General features: G+C 41.9%; 1 protein-coding gene and 1 long non-coding RNA gene across 8 annotated transcripts in view; one reads left to right on the top strand and one right to left on the bottom strand.

Moving 5' to 3' along the window:
* Positions 1 to 4,253: 4,253 nt before the first annotated feature.
* On the bottom strand, positions 4,254 to 17,398 carry LOC138758738 (uncharacterized). Its single transcript, XR_011354409.1, has 3 exons — positions 17,291 to 17,398; positions 8,110 to 8,221; positions 4,254 to 4,449 (listed from the first exon to the last, which is right to left on the bottom strand). It is a non-coding gene; the product is annotated as an uncharacterized lncRNA (long non-coding RNA).
* LOC138758736 (spindlin-1-like) overlaps positions 17,212 to 17,739 on the top strand; it is a 77,903-nt gene continuing 77,375 nt past the window's right edge. For 5 of the 7 annotated variants that reach the window (XM_069928072.1, XM_069928076.1, XM_069928075.1 and 2 more), the window contains exon 1: positions 17,212 to 17,540. In XM_069928072.1, coding sequence (XP_069784173.1) covers positions 17,513 to 17,540 — 28 coding nt within the window. In that variant the 5' untranslated portion in view covers positions 17,212 to 17,512. The remainder of the gene's footprint in view (positions 17,541 to 17,739) is intronic. The other 2 variants (XM_069928077.1, XM_069928078.1) reach the window with 2 other exon arrangements.

Genomic DNA, 17,739 nt, shown 5'->3' with positions numbered 1-17,739 from the left:
CTCCACTACTGCCCTTTGACTACTACTATCAAATGGCCAATATCAATGGCTGAATAAAACATATATTCCATGAGTTTAAATATGGAGAGCGTTTGAATGTTTACTCAATGAAATGAATGAACTATAGCAATTGTATACAGAGCAATATGACATGGGTAGTTATGGAAAATGGCTATTTCTACCTTACAGAGAGATCAGCTTACAGACAGTTCTTAGGATCAGAACCTTTACATAATTGAAGACCGCCTGTACATAATAAATGACTCATTTTATTACCAACTCCTTGAACACAATGTTGGCCTTGTGTCAAAGTATCACTGATTAATTATGGTCAATTCCTACTGCTTGCTGTATCCAACAATGCTGACCCACCCTGACTTGGTTGTGGATATGATCACCAATCTAGTTAAGATTCAAGATTCCATTTATAGTCATGAATACAAAACACACTCAAATATTTTTCCTCTGTTAGCCCTGTAAAGGCACATAAAAAAGTGCTACTAGTCCAGCGCCACTATCAAGGCAAGAAAGCCTTGTTCATCAGTTCAATCCTGACCCACCTGTAGAATGAGACCTTATACGCTAAATTGTTGTTCATCGACTTCAACTTGGCGTTTAATATGATCATCCCCCATAAGCTGGTGGAGAAACTGTCTTTACTGGGATTGAACATCATCTCTGTAACTGGATTCTGGACTTCCGAACAGAAAGACCACAGTCTGTCTGGGTCAGAAGCAAATGTCAAGCATCATCACGCTGGGTACTACTGCACATCAGGTCTGTGTGCTCAGCTCGCTCCTGTTTACGCTACTGACCAATGACTGCAATGCCAAATCCAGCTCCAATGGAGTTATCAAATTTGCAGATGACATGACAGTCATTGGCCTAATCACCAACAACGAGGAGTCACATTATAGAGAAGAGGTGGAAAATCTCATGACGAGAGCAAAGAGCGACCAAGAGGTTAATGGAGAGATACAAGCCTATGTGACATGATTTATCACCTAATTTCCAGTATCCCAGGATAGAACAGAACAGATCAGGAAAGCAACAAAGACAGATGAAACAATGAAAGAGCTCAAAGACACAATATAGAAAGGATGGCCAGCAGCTCAGAATGACTGCCCAATGGGTATTCGGGATAATTGGGCATGCAGAGATGAACTGTCAATTGTAAAATATATGGTCTTCAAAGAGAACAGGTGTGATTCCAGTATTGCTTTGCAAGGAAATGCTCCAGAAGATACATGAAGAACATCTTGGAGAGGAAAAATGCAAACATAGAGCTTGAGAAGTGAAGTAATGGCCAAGAATGAACCAAAACATAAGCCAAACCACTGCTTCATGCAAAATATGCCTTACCTATAGACCAAAACTTACACCATGTCCTGCATCTGACAGGCTATACTTCAATGTTGGAGTAGATTTGTTTGATTGTAATGGGAAGAGTCATAGAGCAGTAACAGACTATTTTTCCAATTACCCAAAGGTAGCAACACTGCAGTCAACATCCAGAAAAGCAGTTATCACTTTCATGAAAAATGTGTTTTCAAAGCATGGAGTTCCTTGTGAAGTAGTCTCAGACATGGCCCACAATTTTTGAGCAGTGAATTTGAGTCTTCTGCCAATACTTGGGGGTTTTGACATATCACTTCAAGCCCACATCACCCAAAGTCTAATGGCCTAGCAGAGAGTTCTGTCAAGGTGGTTAAGAGCCTCATGAAGAAAGCACATGATGGACAAGAGGATTTCCACAGAAGTTTAATGATTCACAGGAATGTACCATTACAGATGGCCTTTCTCTTGCCCAAATGCTGAATGGTCGACACATACGGATCAACCTTCCAATGCGTGAAAATCTGTTGACACCCAAAGGAGTACACAAGGTCAAACGGGCTAAAGTGGAAGAGAAATTAAAACAGAAACAGTCTCATGATAAGACTGCGAAAAGCCGACCAGTCCTGAAGCCTGGAGTTCAAATCCATGATCACAATTCTGCCACATGGTCCATGCAAGGATATGTGCAAGAGGAAATAGATCCACTTTCATACCAGATCCAGAAAGAGGAAGGGACACCTCTGAGAAAGAACCATGTGGATCTACGAACACAAGCTCCAACCCATGGCCGTGACCATCACCTGTCACTTCACAAAAGGGGCCAGCACATGTAGAAAAGGAACATGTTGTTCAGAGTTCACAGAAATGCACAAATACTAATGCAGAAAATTGAAGCAATACACCAGTGGAAATACATACCATACCAAAAAGGACTATCTTCCCCCAGACACAATAAACACAGAATCCCCCTCATCCTCACCTTCTACCCCATGAGCATCCAACACATTGACCTCTGGAATTTCCAGCACTTATTACAGGATCCCACCACCAGACACATTTTCCCTTCTCCTCTGTGTCCACCTTCCATAGGAACTGCTCCCTCTGTGACTTCCTCGTGCACTCATCGCTCCCCACCTACTGCCCCACCCTCCAACCCCGGAACCTTCCCCTGTGGCTGCAAGACATGCAACACTTGTGCCCAAATCTCCTCCCTCACCAGAGACCTTGGCCCCTGTAGTGGACAATTTAAACCATGTTTTTATACTTTTGCAGCCTTTGCTTCTACAAGGCTGAGAACCTGCTTGTTTTTTAGAATCAGCAGACATAAGCTAAATTCCACCGAGGGGCCAGAGATACAGTTATCTGACAAAAGGATATCTGTGTACCAAGAACATTTAATCTTCCTGCTTGTTTTGGTCACAGACTGTCAGAGGCCTAGCCTTGATGCAAAATAAACCATTGTATTCAAAGTAATAAGTTGAAAATTATGTTATTCGATAGAAGCCTAGGCATGCTAGCTTGCTCGCTTATCTTTCTTACTGTGCTGGGAATAGGTGCTTGGGTAAGCAGTTTTTGGGTTATATAAGCCATGGTCCCGCTGATGAAGTTTGAGACTCTCCGAGAGGTGGCAACATCTCTCAGCAAGAAGAAGAAGTTCTAGAGTCCAGCTAACATCCCGGTCGGGGGGAGGTGGAGAAGCTGCTACCGGCACCCCGACAACCTACTACAACTGTGCGGTCGTTGCCTCGCTTCGGCAGTTGGGACCAGTCCAGGTGTTGATAAGTATAATTGGGAAGGGCTTGCATATTGTAGTTTGATATCAGCTTTAGAATTTGTAATAAAGATTTGTATAAACTGAAGTGCACTCGGCGTGTGTGTCTATTTTATTTCGGTAGCTCAAACACTGTGACCAATCTAAAACGAACAAAGTGAGAGGTACAAGTTTACCCAGGACGGCCCCAAACAAGCCTTTCAAGTGAAGCAACACTTCATTTATATATCCACAGGACTGAGTTACTACATCTGGTGTTCCCTTTGTGGCTTTCTCTACATTGGATAGACCGGTCACAAATTGGGAGATTGCTTTACTATGCACCTCCACTCCCTCTGCTTCAGTAACAGTTACCTCCCAGTGGCCAACCATTTCATTTCTGTGTCACACTCCCATGTTCACATGTCTGTCGATGGCCTTATGTACTATCCCACCCAGATCACCCATAGATTGGAGGAACAACACCTTATTTTCCATTTGGGCACTCTCCAGCCAGATGGCATTAACATCGACTTCTCTGGTTTCTGCTAACCTGCTCACCTTTTTTCCTCTCCCTCTTTCCAGTTCTCCTCCCTCCCTTCTCCCTCCACACACCCAGCCATTCCTCATTCCCCTGATTGCTGCTGTCCCCTCCCTCTCTTCTCCACCTATCACCTCCTGCCTTTGCACCCCTTTCCCCTCCTCTTTTTGTTCATACGCCTGCCAGCATTCTTTCATACCTTGAAGAAGGGCTCAAGCCCAAAATGATGGTTATGTATTTTTACCTTTGCTACATAAAGGACACTGTTTGACCTGCTGAGTTTCTCCAGCATTTTGTTGTTTTTACTTGAACCATGATGTCTACATATTTTCATGATTTACTTCAAAAAGGACTGTTATGTAGACATAGTATGGTGTTTGTGATTTTTTTTTAAAAAGTGGAAAGATGTGTTATTTTGCATGTGTACTAGGCATTGAAAAATAAAGTTGTTTAAATGTTAAAACCAGACAAGGTTGTTCTTTTTTTAAAATATTTTTTTAATTTTTCATACTGTGAACCATATCAACCAAAATATATACAATTGTTTCTCACTAAATATACACAGTGGCATTTTCTCCCTTTTTTTCCCCCTACCCTCCTTCCCCCCTTCCCACCCCCCTCCAAACCAATAAATATCCAACAGCAAGGTTGTTCTTCAGGAAAAAAACATATCTCACTGCTCCAGTAATCAAGCAAATATTCAGTCATTTGCGACATCCTACTGGCAAGATAAGATGTAATAAGATGCAAAGCAAATACAAATGTTTTCACAATATCCATTGCAGTTGTTCACTCTCAAATTCTGTTCTCTTGCTGCCACCTGCAGGGATGAAGCTGACAAGTCACCAAAGAAAACAAAAAATGGCATAATGACTCTGCAGTACACTAATCCTTATCCGATAGCTTTTCAGACATCCTTAGATGCTCACAGACATCACTAGGCTGTGAAAATAAAACACAAAACTCTGCAGACACTGTGAAAATACAATGAAATACTGGAGGAACTCAGCCGGTTTTTCAGCATTCATAAAAGACAAAAATATATTGCCAATGTTTCAGGTTTGAGTCCTTCTTCAAGGAATAAGCAGGAGCAAATGCATCCCGACTACATCCCCAAAGTCGACATTTGAAACACTGGTAATCAAATCTTTGCTTCACTGATAACATGATGGGCAGAGAGTTGCTCCTGTTGATTGGAATTGTTTGTTCACAGGATATGCCCATCGTTGACACTGCCAGCATTTCATTGTATATCCCTAATTGCCTGCTCACTTTATTGCAGCTGTGCAGAATATTTTGATAGATCTTGCACTATATTCAGACCAGACTAGGAGCTACAGATGACAGATTTCCTCTCTGTGGGGCATTAATGGGTCAAATTGAGTTTTTAAACAGCAATCTCGTTGTTTCCTGGTTATCATTACTGAGACTTGCTTTAATACCAAATTTAATTAATTGCATTAAATTCACAGCTGCCTCAGTGGGATTTGAACCTGGATCCATGGCCCATAACTCTATCAGTATGAATGTAATTGGGAAAACCAAAAATGCTGAAAATTCTGTCAAGTGATTTAATGACAGACACTGACGAGACATCAGGGCAGGGTATCGCAAAGGTAAACCTGGAATATTCATCAATTACAATTATTTTTGTTGTTGGAAGGTAACGGCCCTTTAAAATCTAAGCTAATCCTCTCAAAAGGTCGGGTTGCCTTGATGACAGTGGCCTCTGGAGCTTTGAAGTATTGCAGTTTGCATTCTGCGCAAACAGGACAGCTTTTAATCAGTTTCCTGAGTTCTTCCAGAGAGTAAGGAAGGATGTTAGCCCTTATGTAGTGGAAGAACCTCATGGCCCATAACTTTCTCAACAATTGCACTTGTTAGAGGAACAGAACCAAACTTGGTGCAGTCACTGCAAGGCAATTATGAACAATCTTGGACTGAAATTAAGATAAACTGGTATGAATTCTGGACACTGTGGTGAATGTCTGCCAAGCTGCCTGTCCCCCCCCCTCTGGCGAGCCTTGCTGTACTAACATTGGCTGTGCATTATCTCTACTGTTAAGGACCCCTTCATATAACTGTATATGCATCTATTGTCTTTCATTATTGTACCATGAGTTTCTGCGAATAAAAGCCATGATTATTGTTTGACCACATCATCTTTGTCTACTTCATCAACTGGCACTTCAGGCACCCTTCCTTCTTCTAGGAAAGGCATTCTCTCAGAACACTTTTGGGATTAAACTTTTCAGGATGGCAACATTGTACTATTACTCTTGGCTGCCCTCTCATGGTTGTAAAACAATTAACATTCGAAAGCAGACCAGGCTTTCAAGCTCAGACAATATCAGTCGAAAGCTGAGTTGATTTGTTATTATAATGCTTTTTCTGTGATCTTATTGTACAATTAGCTCCCATATTATTCTATTTTATGAGACTTCCAAAAATAATTTGGACATCAGTAGAGAAATGCAATCTTTCTGTTCACAGCGCATAGATTTCAAATAGTATTTGAAGACTTTAGCATTTAGTTAAGATTTGTATTTCAGGGGAGGGAGAGTATGGTTTGTAAAACTAGCTTCTTAACCGCCCTCTGGGTTTTAGCAATTAATAAGATAGTCAGCAGGTAAGTCATTTTGAAACTTAATTACTTCACACAAATGCAACCTGACCCACTGAGTATTTTCAGTAATTTCTAGTTTTATTTAAAACCGTGTCAGCTGTGACTCAATAGCTTGGTATAAGATCCACTTCTAAAGACAAGAACTTAGATTAAAACTAAAAAGATAATTCCAATTGACCTGCAATATTAGAGATAGTGCCTTTCAGTGAAGAACAAGACCTTCATTCTCTCAGGTATGTAAAATATCCCCATCTCACAGAAATTACATTCCCACATTCTGGGCATCATTAAACACTGAAATGAATCAGTACAGGGTAACTGTTGTTATCATAATTCTCTTTCTGGGATCTTGTGATACAGTGATAATGTTTCAGTAAATAATTTATGAGCCTCAAAAAACTGAAGGACACTTTGAGGTGCTGTAGAAATTTCTTTTCATGCATTGAACATCCTCTTAATTATTTTGGCTTTGCATTGACATGTACTGTAAGGTCAGATGCAAAATATTTGGGGATTCATCTTTGCAATCACTCTCCGAAATGCGCTTCATTGGGAACACACATCATTCTTCAAAACGCCGAAGGATTTGCCAGACATTTATTCATTCTTCACGGGACAGGTCAGGATGGTAGTGATACTCATTATGTACTGAGGAATGTCAACACAATTCAGTACAGTCCACTTGATTTGTATCCTCTCTACCACCTTCAACCTCGAGCACTACTGAACTATGTCTGTAGTGTATATTCTGCAAAGCATATTGCAGAAACTTGCCTATGCTATTCCAAAGCACATCCCTCAAATCCATACCTCTGCCCCACAGGATAAGACCAGCAGAATGTGGCAACATTACCCTTGAAGCTACTCAATATCATGAAATGGAAATATTTTGATGTTCCTTCTTTTATCATTGGGTCTAAAGTTTGGAACCTCTTACCCAAGAGGTTGCCAAGGCTGAGGAACTGCTTCTTCCCACAGGCAGTGAGGCTGTTGAACGCTAAACAGCTAAACAACACCCCATGACTCAAGTATTCATTTGCAATGTTTATTTTTAACGTGTAACTTACTTGGGTTCTGTGTATATGTATCGTTTGTCTGTATGTGTTATGTCTTTGTGTTTGTACCGTTTTTGCACCGTGGACTGGAGAATACTATTACTGTTGGGTGGAACTGTTACAATCAGATGATACTTGAACAGGATCAACTCTACCAGAATGACTGCAGAAGTTTAAAATGGGTCAACACTAGCTTGGGGTGAGCTAAAATGATGTCCTTCTCAGTGTTACCTTACATATATCCTTCAAATACATTTGGTCTCCTTATTGCAGGAATACATTACACATTTAGTGATCACAGCTACACATTGTTACTGGTCACTTCTAGATTAGTAGCCTTTCATCAGCTATTCAGCTATAAAGAACATTAAGACAGCAACACTAGAGTTTCCAAATATTTTCACAATTACGTCATTTCACACTGTAGTCACTATTGTTGAAAATGAGGCAAATAGTTTATGCGCAAGCTCCCATGAACTTGTCATACTTCTGACCTGATTTAATATCAGTTTTTAAATATACAGCAGGGTGACAGCCCTTCTGGCCCACGTGTTCGTGCCCCCCAAAATACACCAATTAACCTACAACTCCCTTACATTTTTTTGAGCATGGGAGGAAACTGGAGCACCTGGATGAAATCCATACAGACACAGAGCGAATGTACAAACTCTTTACAGAGAGCACCGGATTCGCACGACGTCATTGGCGCTATAATAACACTGCACTAACCATGATGGTAACCTTGCCAGCCTCATTCATTAAAGCTTAATTATTGGTCAGATGAAAGGAGGTGTTTTACCTCAATAGTTATGCCCTCTGAGAAGCCATTGTTATGAGATCCACCAGAAGGTGATGCTTCTTGCAGTCCAGCGCTTCCTCAGCTCTGTCAAAGCTTTGGTTAGTGATGTCTCCTGGGGAAACATTAATAAATCCTTGAAGTGGAAAGAATTTCACTTCGACTTCCTGCAACTCCATCTCCCTTAACAGACTGCTTGCTATTACTGATGATCAATCGCTTTGAGTAAAGATAGCTTTGCTTTGAAACAAAAATGTAGGTTAAGGATCAATGACTAGAAGGTGGGACTGCTTTAGGATTAGAAAACAGAACATAGTGGTTAGATGATATCCCCACATTGGATTTGAAAAAAAAAGAATGCCAAATAAGCAAGGGAAGGGATGTGAGTATGCATGATAAACTTTCAGAGAATGATTGCAGGAATAATGCAGGTTGTACAAGAAGAAAGAAGAAAATGGGGGAAAAAAATGGTGCAATGACTACCTTAAGGGATTAGAAGAACCTGGGATAAGTTTATCCAGAAGAACTGACAGTTGCACTGTCTCAGGGGACCTAAGAAGAATTAACACCTATTTTTATAAATTGCTGAAAGTGCACTGGTTCAATGCTCTGATATTCACAAGGGAATTTTACAAGGAATATGCGTGTGTCTTCAGAGACAAAGATAAGCAGGAACAGCAAAACATTATGAGCAAGGTCTCCTCAGTAAACTTGCTGAGACATAGGATTATGGGAGGGAAGAAAATGAGAAAAATAAACAGAGTTGTTTAGACAGCTTACACATTTCTGGAAATCCAAACACATTTACAAACAGAGAAATCATTTTGATGTCTCATCATTGTAATAAAGAGAATAAGACGGAGAAGCAGAAAAAGGTTATTTAGCCCATTGAGTCTGCCCCACTATTTAATCATGAGCTGATCCATTTTCCATGGCCCAGCCTTTTCCCCATATCATTTGATGCCCTAATAAGAACCTATCAATCTCTGCCTTAATAAAGAAAATGCAGCATCCAATTTGCATAAAGTAGGCTCACACAAACAGCAAGGCAGCAATGATATTAATTGAGAGTTAAATATTACTCAATTAATCACCATGCAGTACTTCTGTTGAAATTAAGACAAGAGATCTTTTGCATCCACCTGCGAGATAAGCCTCAGTTTACCATATCATTCTAAGACCAATACCCAAGTAGAATCTTTGAACTCAGAGGCAACTCATTAAATCGTAACTCACATGAGGCCGAACTGCTGGATAATCTTACATTATTAATGAGACTTATTTGAATCCTTAATAAGGATTGAACTTCTCTTAACCTATTGTACAGTAATAACTACATTCACAATACTTTATTGGCTGTGATGTATTTTGCATAATCTCAGATCCTTTAAAGTACCTATGGTTGCATGTATTTCATCCATTCATTATTATTAGAGACTGTAGTAGGGTAATGTAAAAACTCAATGCTGGAGAAACACAGCAGGTCAAACAATGTACTTTATAGAGCAAAGATAAAGATACATAACTGTGGTGCACTGAGGCAGCAGCAAGCAAGCACAAACTCAGAAAAGGCTGTTCAACAGGCTTTATTCCAGTAAAGGTCTGAACACCAGTTCATGCCTTGGTGGCTTCCCATGTGACCGGCTCAGGAAGGGACAGCTCAGGTTTACATTCAGGTTGATTGATTGACAACTGGGCAGGTGGAGCCAGCCCCTTAGGTAGTCTTCCTCCAGATACAGAGATCGCCCCCTGCAGTAGGCTGGTGGCTGTTTCACCACAATGTTCGGGCTTGAGTCCTTGATCAAGGTATGAAAAATATAGGCAGGTGCCCAATTAAAATAGTGGAGGAACTCAATCCCAATGGCAGGAGGTAACAGGTGGATAAGTGAGGGAGGGCACACCAACAGGCAGGGGGAGGAGGGATGGTTCTGTGAAAGGTAGAGGCAAGGGGGTGGAAAATTGGAGGAGAGAAGACAAAGTGGAGGGAGGGAGAACAGAAAGTAGACTAGCAGAAGCCAGAGAAGTCAATGTTAATACCATTCAGTTTGAGAGTGTCCAGGAAAATTAAGTGTTGCTCCTCCAATTTATGGGTGTGACAATACATGAGACCATGGACAGACATGTCAGCATGGGAGTGGGGTGCGGAAATGAAGTGGCTGGCCACTGGGAAATCCCTGTCACTGCTGCAGGCAGAGAAAATGTGCTCAGCAAAGCACATCTCCAAGTCCACGACCAGTTGCTGTGATGAAGAGAAAGGTAATGTAGCCGTTTGGTTACCTGTCTATTATCTAGTAGTCAAGAGATATGACTTTAAATCTTGCCCGTCAGAAAATTCCCATCAGGGAATTTATATTGAACTTATCAAATAATTAATTCTGAAGGAAAAAGTAAAAGCACAACCGAGCTACATGTGGATTTATAGGCTGAAATCCAAGTTTCTGATGTAATGTTCAATGTAAACAAACAATTAAATAACATCAACTACTCAATCTGATGAAAATTAGATTAGATTTCAGATATATTGTCAGAGAACATACATGATATCACATACAACCAAGATTCTTTTCCTAAGGGCGAGGCAGAATTACCACTTACTGATAGTCCAAAAAAACTGTACTTAATGTACAGATGTAAACAAATAAAGAAAAGTAAATAAACTGACTGCAATACAGAGAGAAAAAAAATCAATAAAGTACAGAAGTGAGAGTCTTTAAATGAGTCCTTGATTGTGCTTGTTGTTGGGGAGTCTGATGGTGGAGGGCTGTTCCTGAACCTGTACCTCTTTCCTGATGGTGGCAACAGTAACATCTTTGGTTTTGCTTCTATGACTTACTTTGCTTCTAAATAAACTCGAATGGTAGTTTTGTTTGAATAAGTTGTTTTATTGTGTGACAGTGTCAATTGTCGTTCTCTATTACTGGTGCTCCTGGTTCATTGTCGTGTTTGGACATCATTAATCTTTGTGTGGCTGAGGACACTGATGCAGGCTCTGGAGTGTTGCAGTTTTCATAAGAAACAGAGCTTGAGGTAGATCATTCAAATATCACAGCACTTTAGTTTAGTGTCACATATTCTAGGATGGCATGTTTCCCCATGGTCAACTGCTGTGTAAAGCTGTGTCAGTTTCAGCATGGGTGTGAACCTATGACCTCTGAAGTCAAATGTTATACAAGAACAGAGAGAGGAACTGGACTGGACCAACCGATCCCTCAAACCTGTTCTTCCATTCAGTAAGATCGTGTCTGGTCCAGACTTAGCCTCACTCTCTTCACCGATTGTTCCCTTGTACAGGTAGTTCAAATGTCTGTCAATCTTCTTAACTATTCAGCTATTCCGTCTCTATGGTACCCTGGGTACTGGGAAGACAATTCTAATAACTCACAATCTTCCAAGGAAGAAATTCCTCTTCATCCTAAATAGGCTGACCCTTATTTTATTCCCAAATCTTCCTGTACTAGATATCTCCACAAGGAACAACATCTCAGCATTCATCCAGTGAACTGCCCTTAGAATCGATAAGCCACCTCTAACTCCCCCATACAAAGGTCGTAGTCCCGAATTACTCATTGTATTAAATTTCACCAATTTTATATGCCATACCCAGTTCAATATTCTTTAATTTTCTTAGTTTATTGTTGTATCTTTGCACTAGTTCTTTGTATTTCATGTAAAGACCAAGTCTATACCTCTTTCTTGATGGTAGCAGTGAGAGCAGAGCATGTGCTGGGTGGTGTGGATCCTTGATGATTGTTGCTGCTCTTGGACAGCAGCATTCCCTGTAGATGATGGGGAGTGTTTTGCCTATGATATCCTGGGCTGTGTCTACTACCTTTGACAGGGCTTTACGCTTAGGGGAATTGGTGTCCCCATACCAGGCTGTGATGCAGTCGGTCAGCACACTTTCCACCATATATAGAAACATAGAAGATAGGAGCAGGAGTAGGTCATTCGACCCTTCGAGCCTGCTCCGCCATTCAATGAGATAATGGCTGATCTTAAAGTTCAGTACCCCGTCCCCGCCTTCTCTCCGTAACCTTTAATACCCTTATACTGAAGAAATAGATCTAATTCCCGCTTAAATATATTTAATGAACCTGCCTCTACTGCCCTCTGTGGCAATGAATTCCACAGATTCACCACCCTCTGGGTCAAGAAATTCCTCCTCATCTCGGTCCTAAATGGTTTGCCTATTATCCACAAACCATGGCCCCGGGTTCTGGATTTTCCCATCCTTGGAAACATCCCATCTGCATCCATTCTGTCCAATCCTGCCAGAATTTTATATGTCTCTATGAGATCCCTTCTCAATCTTCTAAACTCCAGCGAGTACAATCCCAATTTGCGCAATCTTTCCTCATAAGTCATTCCTGCCATTCCAGGTATCAGCCTGGTGAATCGCCTCTGCACTCCCTCCATTGCAAGAACATCCTTCCTTAAATAAGATGACCAAAACTGCACACAATACTCCAGGTGGGGTCTCACCAAGGCCCTGTACAGCTGCAGTAAGGTATCCTTGTTCCTAGACTCAAACCCTCTTGATATGAAGGCCAACATACCATTTGCCTTTTTAACCGTCTGCTGTACCTGCATGCTCGCCTTCAGAGACTGATGTACAAGTACCCCTAGTTCTCTCTGGACTTCCCCATCTCTTAATCTATTGCCATTCAAATAGTAATCTGCCTTCCGGTTTGTATTACCGAAGTGGATAACCTCACATTTATCCACATTGTAGTGCATTTGCCATGTATCTGCCCAGTCCCTCAATTTATCCAAATCACACTGGAGCTTCCTGACCCCCTCTTCTGTGCACACAACCCCTCCTAGCTTAGTGTCATCTGCAAATTTGGAGATATTACATCCAATCCCCTCATCCATATCATTAATGTAAATTGTGAACAGCTGGGGACCCAGTACAGATCCCTGTGGTACCCCACTGGTCACCGCCTGCCACTCAGAAAATGAGCCATTTATCCCAACTCTCTGTCTTCTACCTGCCAGCCAGTTCTCAATTCACATCAATACTTTTCCCCCAATCCCATGAGCCTTGATTTTGGAAGCCAGTCGTTTATGCAGGACCTTATTGAAGGCCTTTTGGAAGTCCAGGTACACCACATCCACTGGCTCTCCCCCATCTATTTTACCTGTCACCATCTCAAAGAATTCCAATAGATTTGTCAAGCACGATTTACCTTTTGTAAATCCATGTTGACTCCGTCTGATCCCTTCTCTGCTAGTCATATGCTCCGCTATTACATCCTTAATAATGGATTCCATCATTTTGCCCATTACTGATGTAAGGCTCACCGGCCGATAATTCCCCGCTTTTTCTCTACCCCCCTTTTTAAATAGTGGGGTAACATTAGCTACCCTCCAATCCATGGGTACTGATCCTGAGTCTATCGAGTTCTGGAAAATAATTCTTAAAGCATCTGCTATCTGAATGGCCACTTCCTTGAGTACCCTAGGATGTAGATTATCAGGCCCTTGGGATTTATCTGCCTTCAATCCCATCAATATCTGTAGAAATTTGCCAGGGTTTCCAATGTCATACCAAACCTCCACAAAATCCTGAGGAAGTAGAGGTCCTGACTTGCCATCTTCACTATGCTATCAGTGTGTGGGATCCAGGAAAGATCCACTGAGATAATGAATCCTACTTAAATTTGCTCAACCTTTTGCTGGATCCCACACCTCCAGTTTTCCCTTCCTAAAGTAAATAATCAGCTCCATGGTTTTGATGAAATAATGAGCACATTACATTTTTGCAGGGAGAACATTCTTGCTGTGATTTGTATCCTCCCAGTAAACCATTTGCTTTGATGGAACATAATGGACCAGCTTCAGGAGCCTGACATCGGACATTTGGATAGTGGGGCCAACAGATTGTATGTAATTGGAGCTGCAGCGATAGTAGCCTGGAAAAGGATGCTAATGTTTGTGTGCTTGCCAATGGATTTGGAGGATTATGCAAACACCATTGCTGTTAGCTCCCCTGGGCTTTGTGGTACCTGCTGTGGGTTAGCCATTTCTCCAGAGTGTACAGGAGGATACACTAAAATCTATCTGAATTTGAACAATGCTCAGATGGTCACTGGAATTGCTGATTATATCATTGCTTATCTGCTTCTACTGTTTACAAGATATGAACAATGGTTCATATTTTCCTTGGGTTGAACCATGCTGCTCAACCCTGCCATTCCCCACCTACTCCACTGGGTGGAGGGAGTCCTGTGGAATAGTGGAGACTGAGTGGTAGAGGCCCTTTTACTCACAGATGTTCTCATGGAGTCAACAGATCAGCCTCCAAGTATGCACATATTCATGTAGTGACCACAAGAAGAATAGTCAAACGTGTTTCATCTTATAACTTCGTTTCCATTACATTTATGGAAAGGGAACATTTACCTTTTATTCTTTTAGATTAAAAGTTTTGCAACAATGATAAAAGAAATAGTGAATATACAAAAATCACTAGTGATAAGTCAAGTTTATTGTCAGCTGAGTGTACAAGTACAACCTGACGAAAAAGCGTTCTCCAGTCCTTGGTGCAAAGCACACAGATATACAACCAGACCTAACTCACACACAGACAAACAATCCAAATGCAGGACAGGCATTTCAGCTAAACAAATAAATAAATAGTTTCGTAAATATGAGAGTCTCAGATGGTTAGTGTGAGCATATTTCAAATTCCAGCATCTGTGGATTTTTGATGTTTATGCATATTCAATTAAATCCCCCTTAACTAGCTACATACAGCAATAATCTAACACATTCAAGGCTCTGGCAGTGCCAGACAAGGAGCTTTTCTAAACTATGGAGACACAAGACTGCATAGCATTCTTATGAAAGACAGGTAATTAACCGTGGATCAAATATTATCCCTCAACCTACATTTGAAAACACATTGTCACATTGCAACTTAAGGGAGCTTCTTCTGTACAAATTGGTCATAGCAATTCATGGCTTTAAGGCACTTTAGCGACCTCAAATTTTATTCCCTTTGGCAAGGTACAGCTAGAGTAAATGTTAGTAGGTTTTTCCAAAGGTGAGGTGCGATACAACCCAGAGGACATGGGTTAAGTGTGAATGGGAAAAAGTTTAAGGGGAACATTAGAGGGGACTTCACACAGAGAGCGGTGGGAGTGTGGAATGAGCTGCTTGCTGAAGTGGTGAAGGAAGTCTCAATTTTAACATTTAAGAAAAAAATTGAACAGGGACATGGTTGGAAGGGCTATGAACTGGGTGCAGATCAAATGGGCGAGCCAGAATAGAAGGGGTGGAGTCTGTCTCTGTGCTGCAATGATCCATAGTTCCATGGTAATATTCCTTTCGCAGCTGTACCTGTGAATTAATTTGATGTTGTTAATTAATAACATGTGACAAGATTTCCAATACCTGAACCTGCTCTGAGGAAAACAAAGCCCCAGTCTCTTCACATCACATTCATCCCCAGGTAACAGCAGAAGTGAGTCTTATTAGTAAGAATGAGGCGTCAGCGTACAGAGATGAGGTGCAGTCACTAACGGACTGATGCGGAGCCAACAACCTGTATCTGAATGTTAATAAAACAAAAGAGATGATGGTCGACTTCAGGAGGGAACCATGCTCCACTGACCATTGAGGTCGTCAAGGGTATCAAGTTCCCTGGAGTGCACTTGGTGGAGAATCTCACCTGGACCCTTAAGTCCAGCTCCGTACCCAAGAAAGTCCAGCAGCACCCCTACTTCCTGCAAAGGCTGAGGGAAGTCCAGCACCCACCCTCCATCCTCACTACATTGAGAGCATCCTGTGCAACTGCATCACCGCCTGGTTTGGAAGCTGGTCCACCTCGGTATGCAAGAACCTGCAGAGGACAGCAAGGTCAGTGGAAAAGTTCATGGAGTTGGCTCTCTTCCCACCAAGCGGGCAATGGGCAATAAACATTGTGAAGGACTCCACACTCCCCTCATGCAAACCTTCTGCCATCTGGTAGGAAGTACCGGCACTCGGGCCCTCCAGATAAGGGCAACAGTTTTTGCCCCTATTACGAGCCAAAAGGGCCCTAAAACCCAGCAGCAATAGACATTCATCAAGACAAGTAGTTACTTAAACAAAAGATGTTTTTAATTATTTTTAAACATGAAAACAGAATCAAACTTTAACTTATCTCTATTAACTTAACTAACCCAACTTAACCCCCTTCTAATTCTAAGTGTATGTAATGTGTGTGTAAATTTAAGAAAAGTTCTTTGATTCACAGTTCAATCTCACTTCTCATTCTTTCAAGTTCACTGGTTGCAGGCAATTCTTGTACTGTACAGAATTTAACATGTATAAAGTTCATCAGGCTTTGGTGCTCGAAAGGTAAATGTTTACCACTCAGGAAGGTTCTTTGGAGGTTTGCAGAGAGAGATTTGTTGTTCCAGGATTTCTACAACTGAGGTACCACCATTAGTCACCTCAGTGTCTTGCTGATTAAATTTGCCCCATCAGGTTTCTCCAGAATGATAATCTCTCTCTTTCAGACTATCACAGAGTCCATTTCTGTTCCACTTATTCCAAGAGAAACATCAGACAGATAGCACTTCCAGCCATCTGTCGCTCTGGAGTTTCTGTTCCAACCAGCTTCTCCTGCTTGTTTCAGCTGTGACTTTCTCTCTCCATCTCAGATTCCAACTGGCAGCCACATTGCCCTTCTCTCTCTCACTTGCAAACCCCCCCCCCCCTTCTCCAGCAAACAATCGGAGTTAGTCTTCTGCTCTTATCTGTTGTTTTTAGGCAAACATGAACCCAGGAGTGACCTTTGAGTGAGCACATCGCAGAAAGGTCAGAAGTCTTGCAAAAATGACCAACACAGACCCCCTATCTCCAGTCCATTCATTTCATGACATCATTTCAATTAGCACCTACTTGTGAAATGTGCACAGCATTCTCCATGGTTTCTGTAAAGTCACTGAATATGAATTCTTCAGTATTTCAAATAAGATCTGTTTTAAAGTGTGTGTATGTATGTAACCTACTCTAATTTTACCAATTTATCTCCCAAATACATCTACAAATATTACATCAAAGCCCCCCCCACCCCCACCCCCACCCCCACCCCCCAAGCCATCAGGCCCCTGAATTCCCAGAACCAATGTGGATAGTGGACTTTTACCGTATACGCCTTGACATTTTAACGTGTTGAACTCTTCCCACTTACAGTTGTGGTCCTGGAGAAGCGCTATCTCGCGTCTCTTGTTTAAAATAACCGTGCGGGCTTGGGATGAACCAAGGCGACGCCAATTGAGGGAGGCAGAGACTACACCTCCCAGCGTGCCCCGCGCTTTCGCGCATGCCCACTCGCCCCGAGCCCAGCTTCCCGTTTGCGCCAGGCCCTGGGGTTGTGGGTGGAATATTTTTTTTCCGCGCGGAGCAAAAATGAATGCGTGAGGCGGCGTCAGAAACTGCAGGTAAATAAAAAAAGATTCCGATTCTCTCTTCCATTTCACGCTTTCTCGTCTCCGCGCCCTCTTTAGTGCATGAGCGCCGCCAAAATAGAAGACAAGCCCTCCCCCCCCCCCCCCCTCCCCCTCCCCTCCGCTGAGAGGGAACGCGGCGCCGGGGCCTCAAAGTGTCTGGGCCCTTTGTGGCCGCTTCCTTCACGTCAGG

The sequence above is a fragment of the Narcine bancroftii genome, chromosome 3 (genome assembly GCF_036971445.1).
Source record: "Narcine bancroftii isolate sNarBan1 chromosome 3, sNarBan1.hap1, whole genome shotgun sequence".
Taxonomy (NCBI): Eukaryota; Metazoa; Chordata; class Chondrichthyes; order Torpediniformes; family Narcinidae; genus Narcine; species Narcine bancroftii.
The sequence above is the reverse complement of the archived record's forward strand: the minus strand, read 5'-3'. Positions and strand labels throughout refer to the sequence as shown.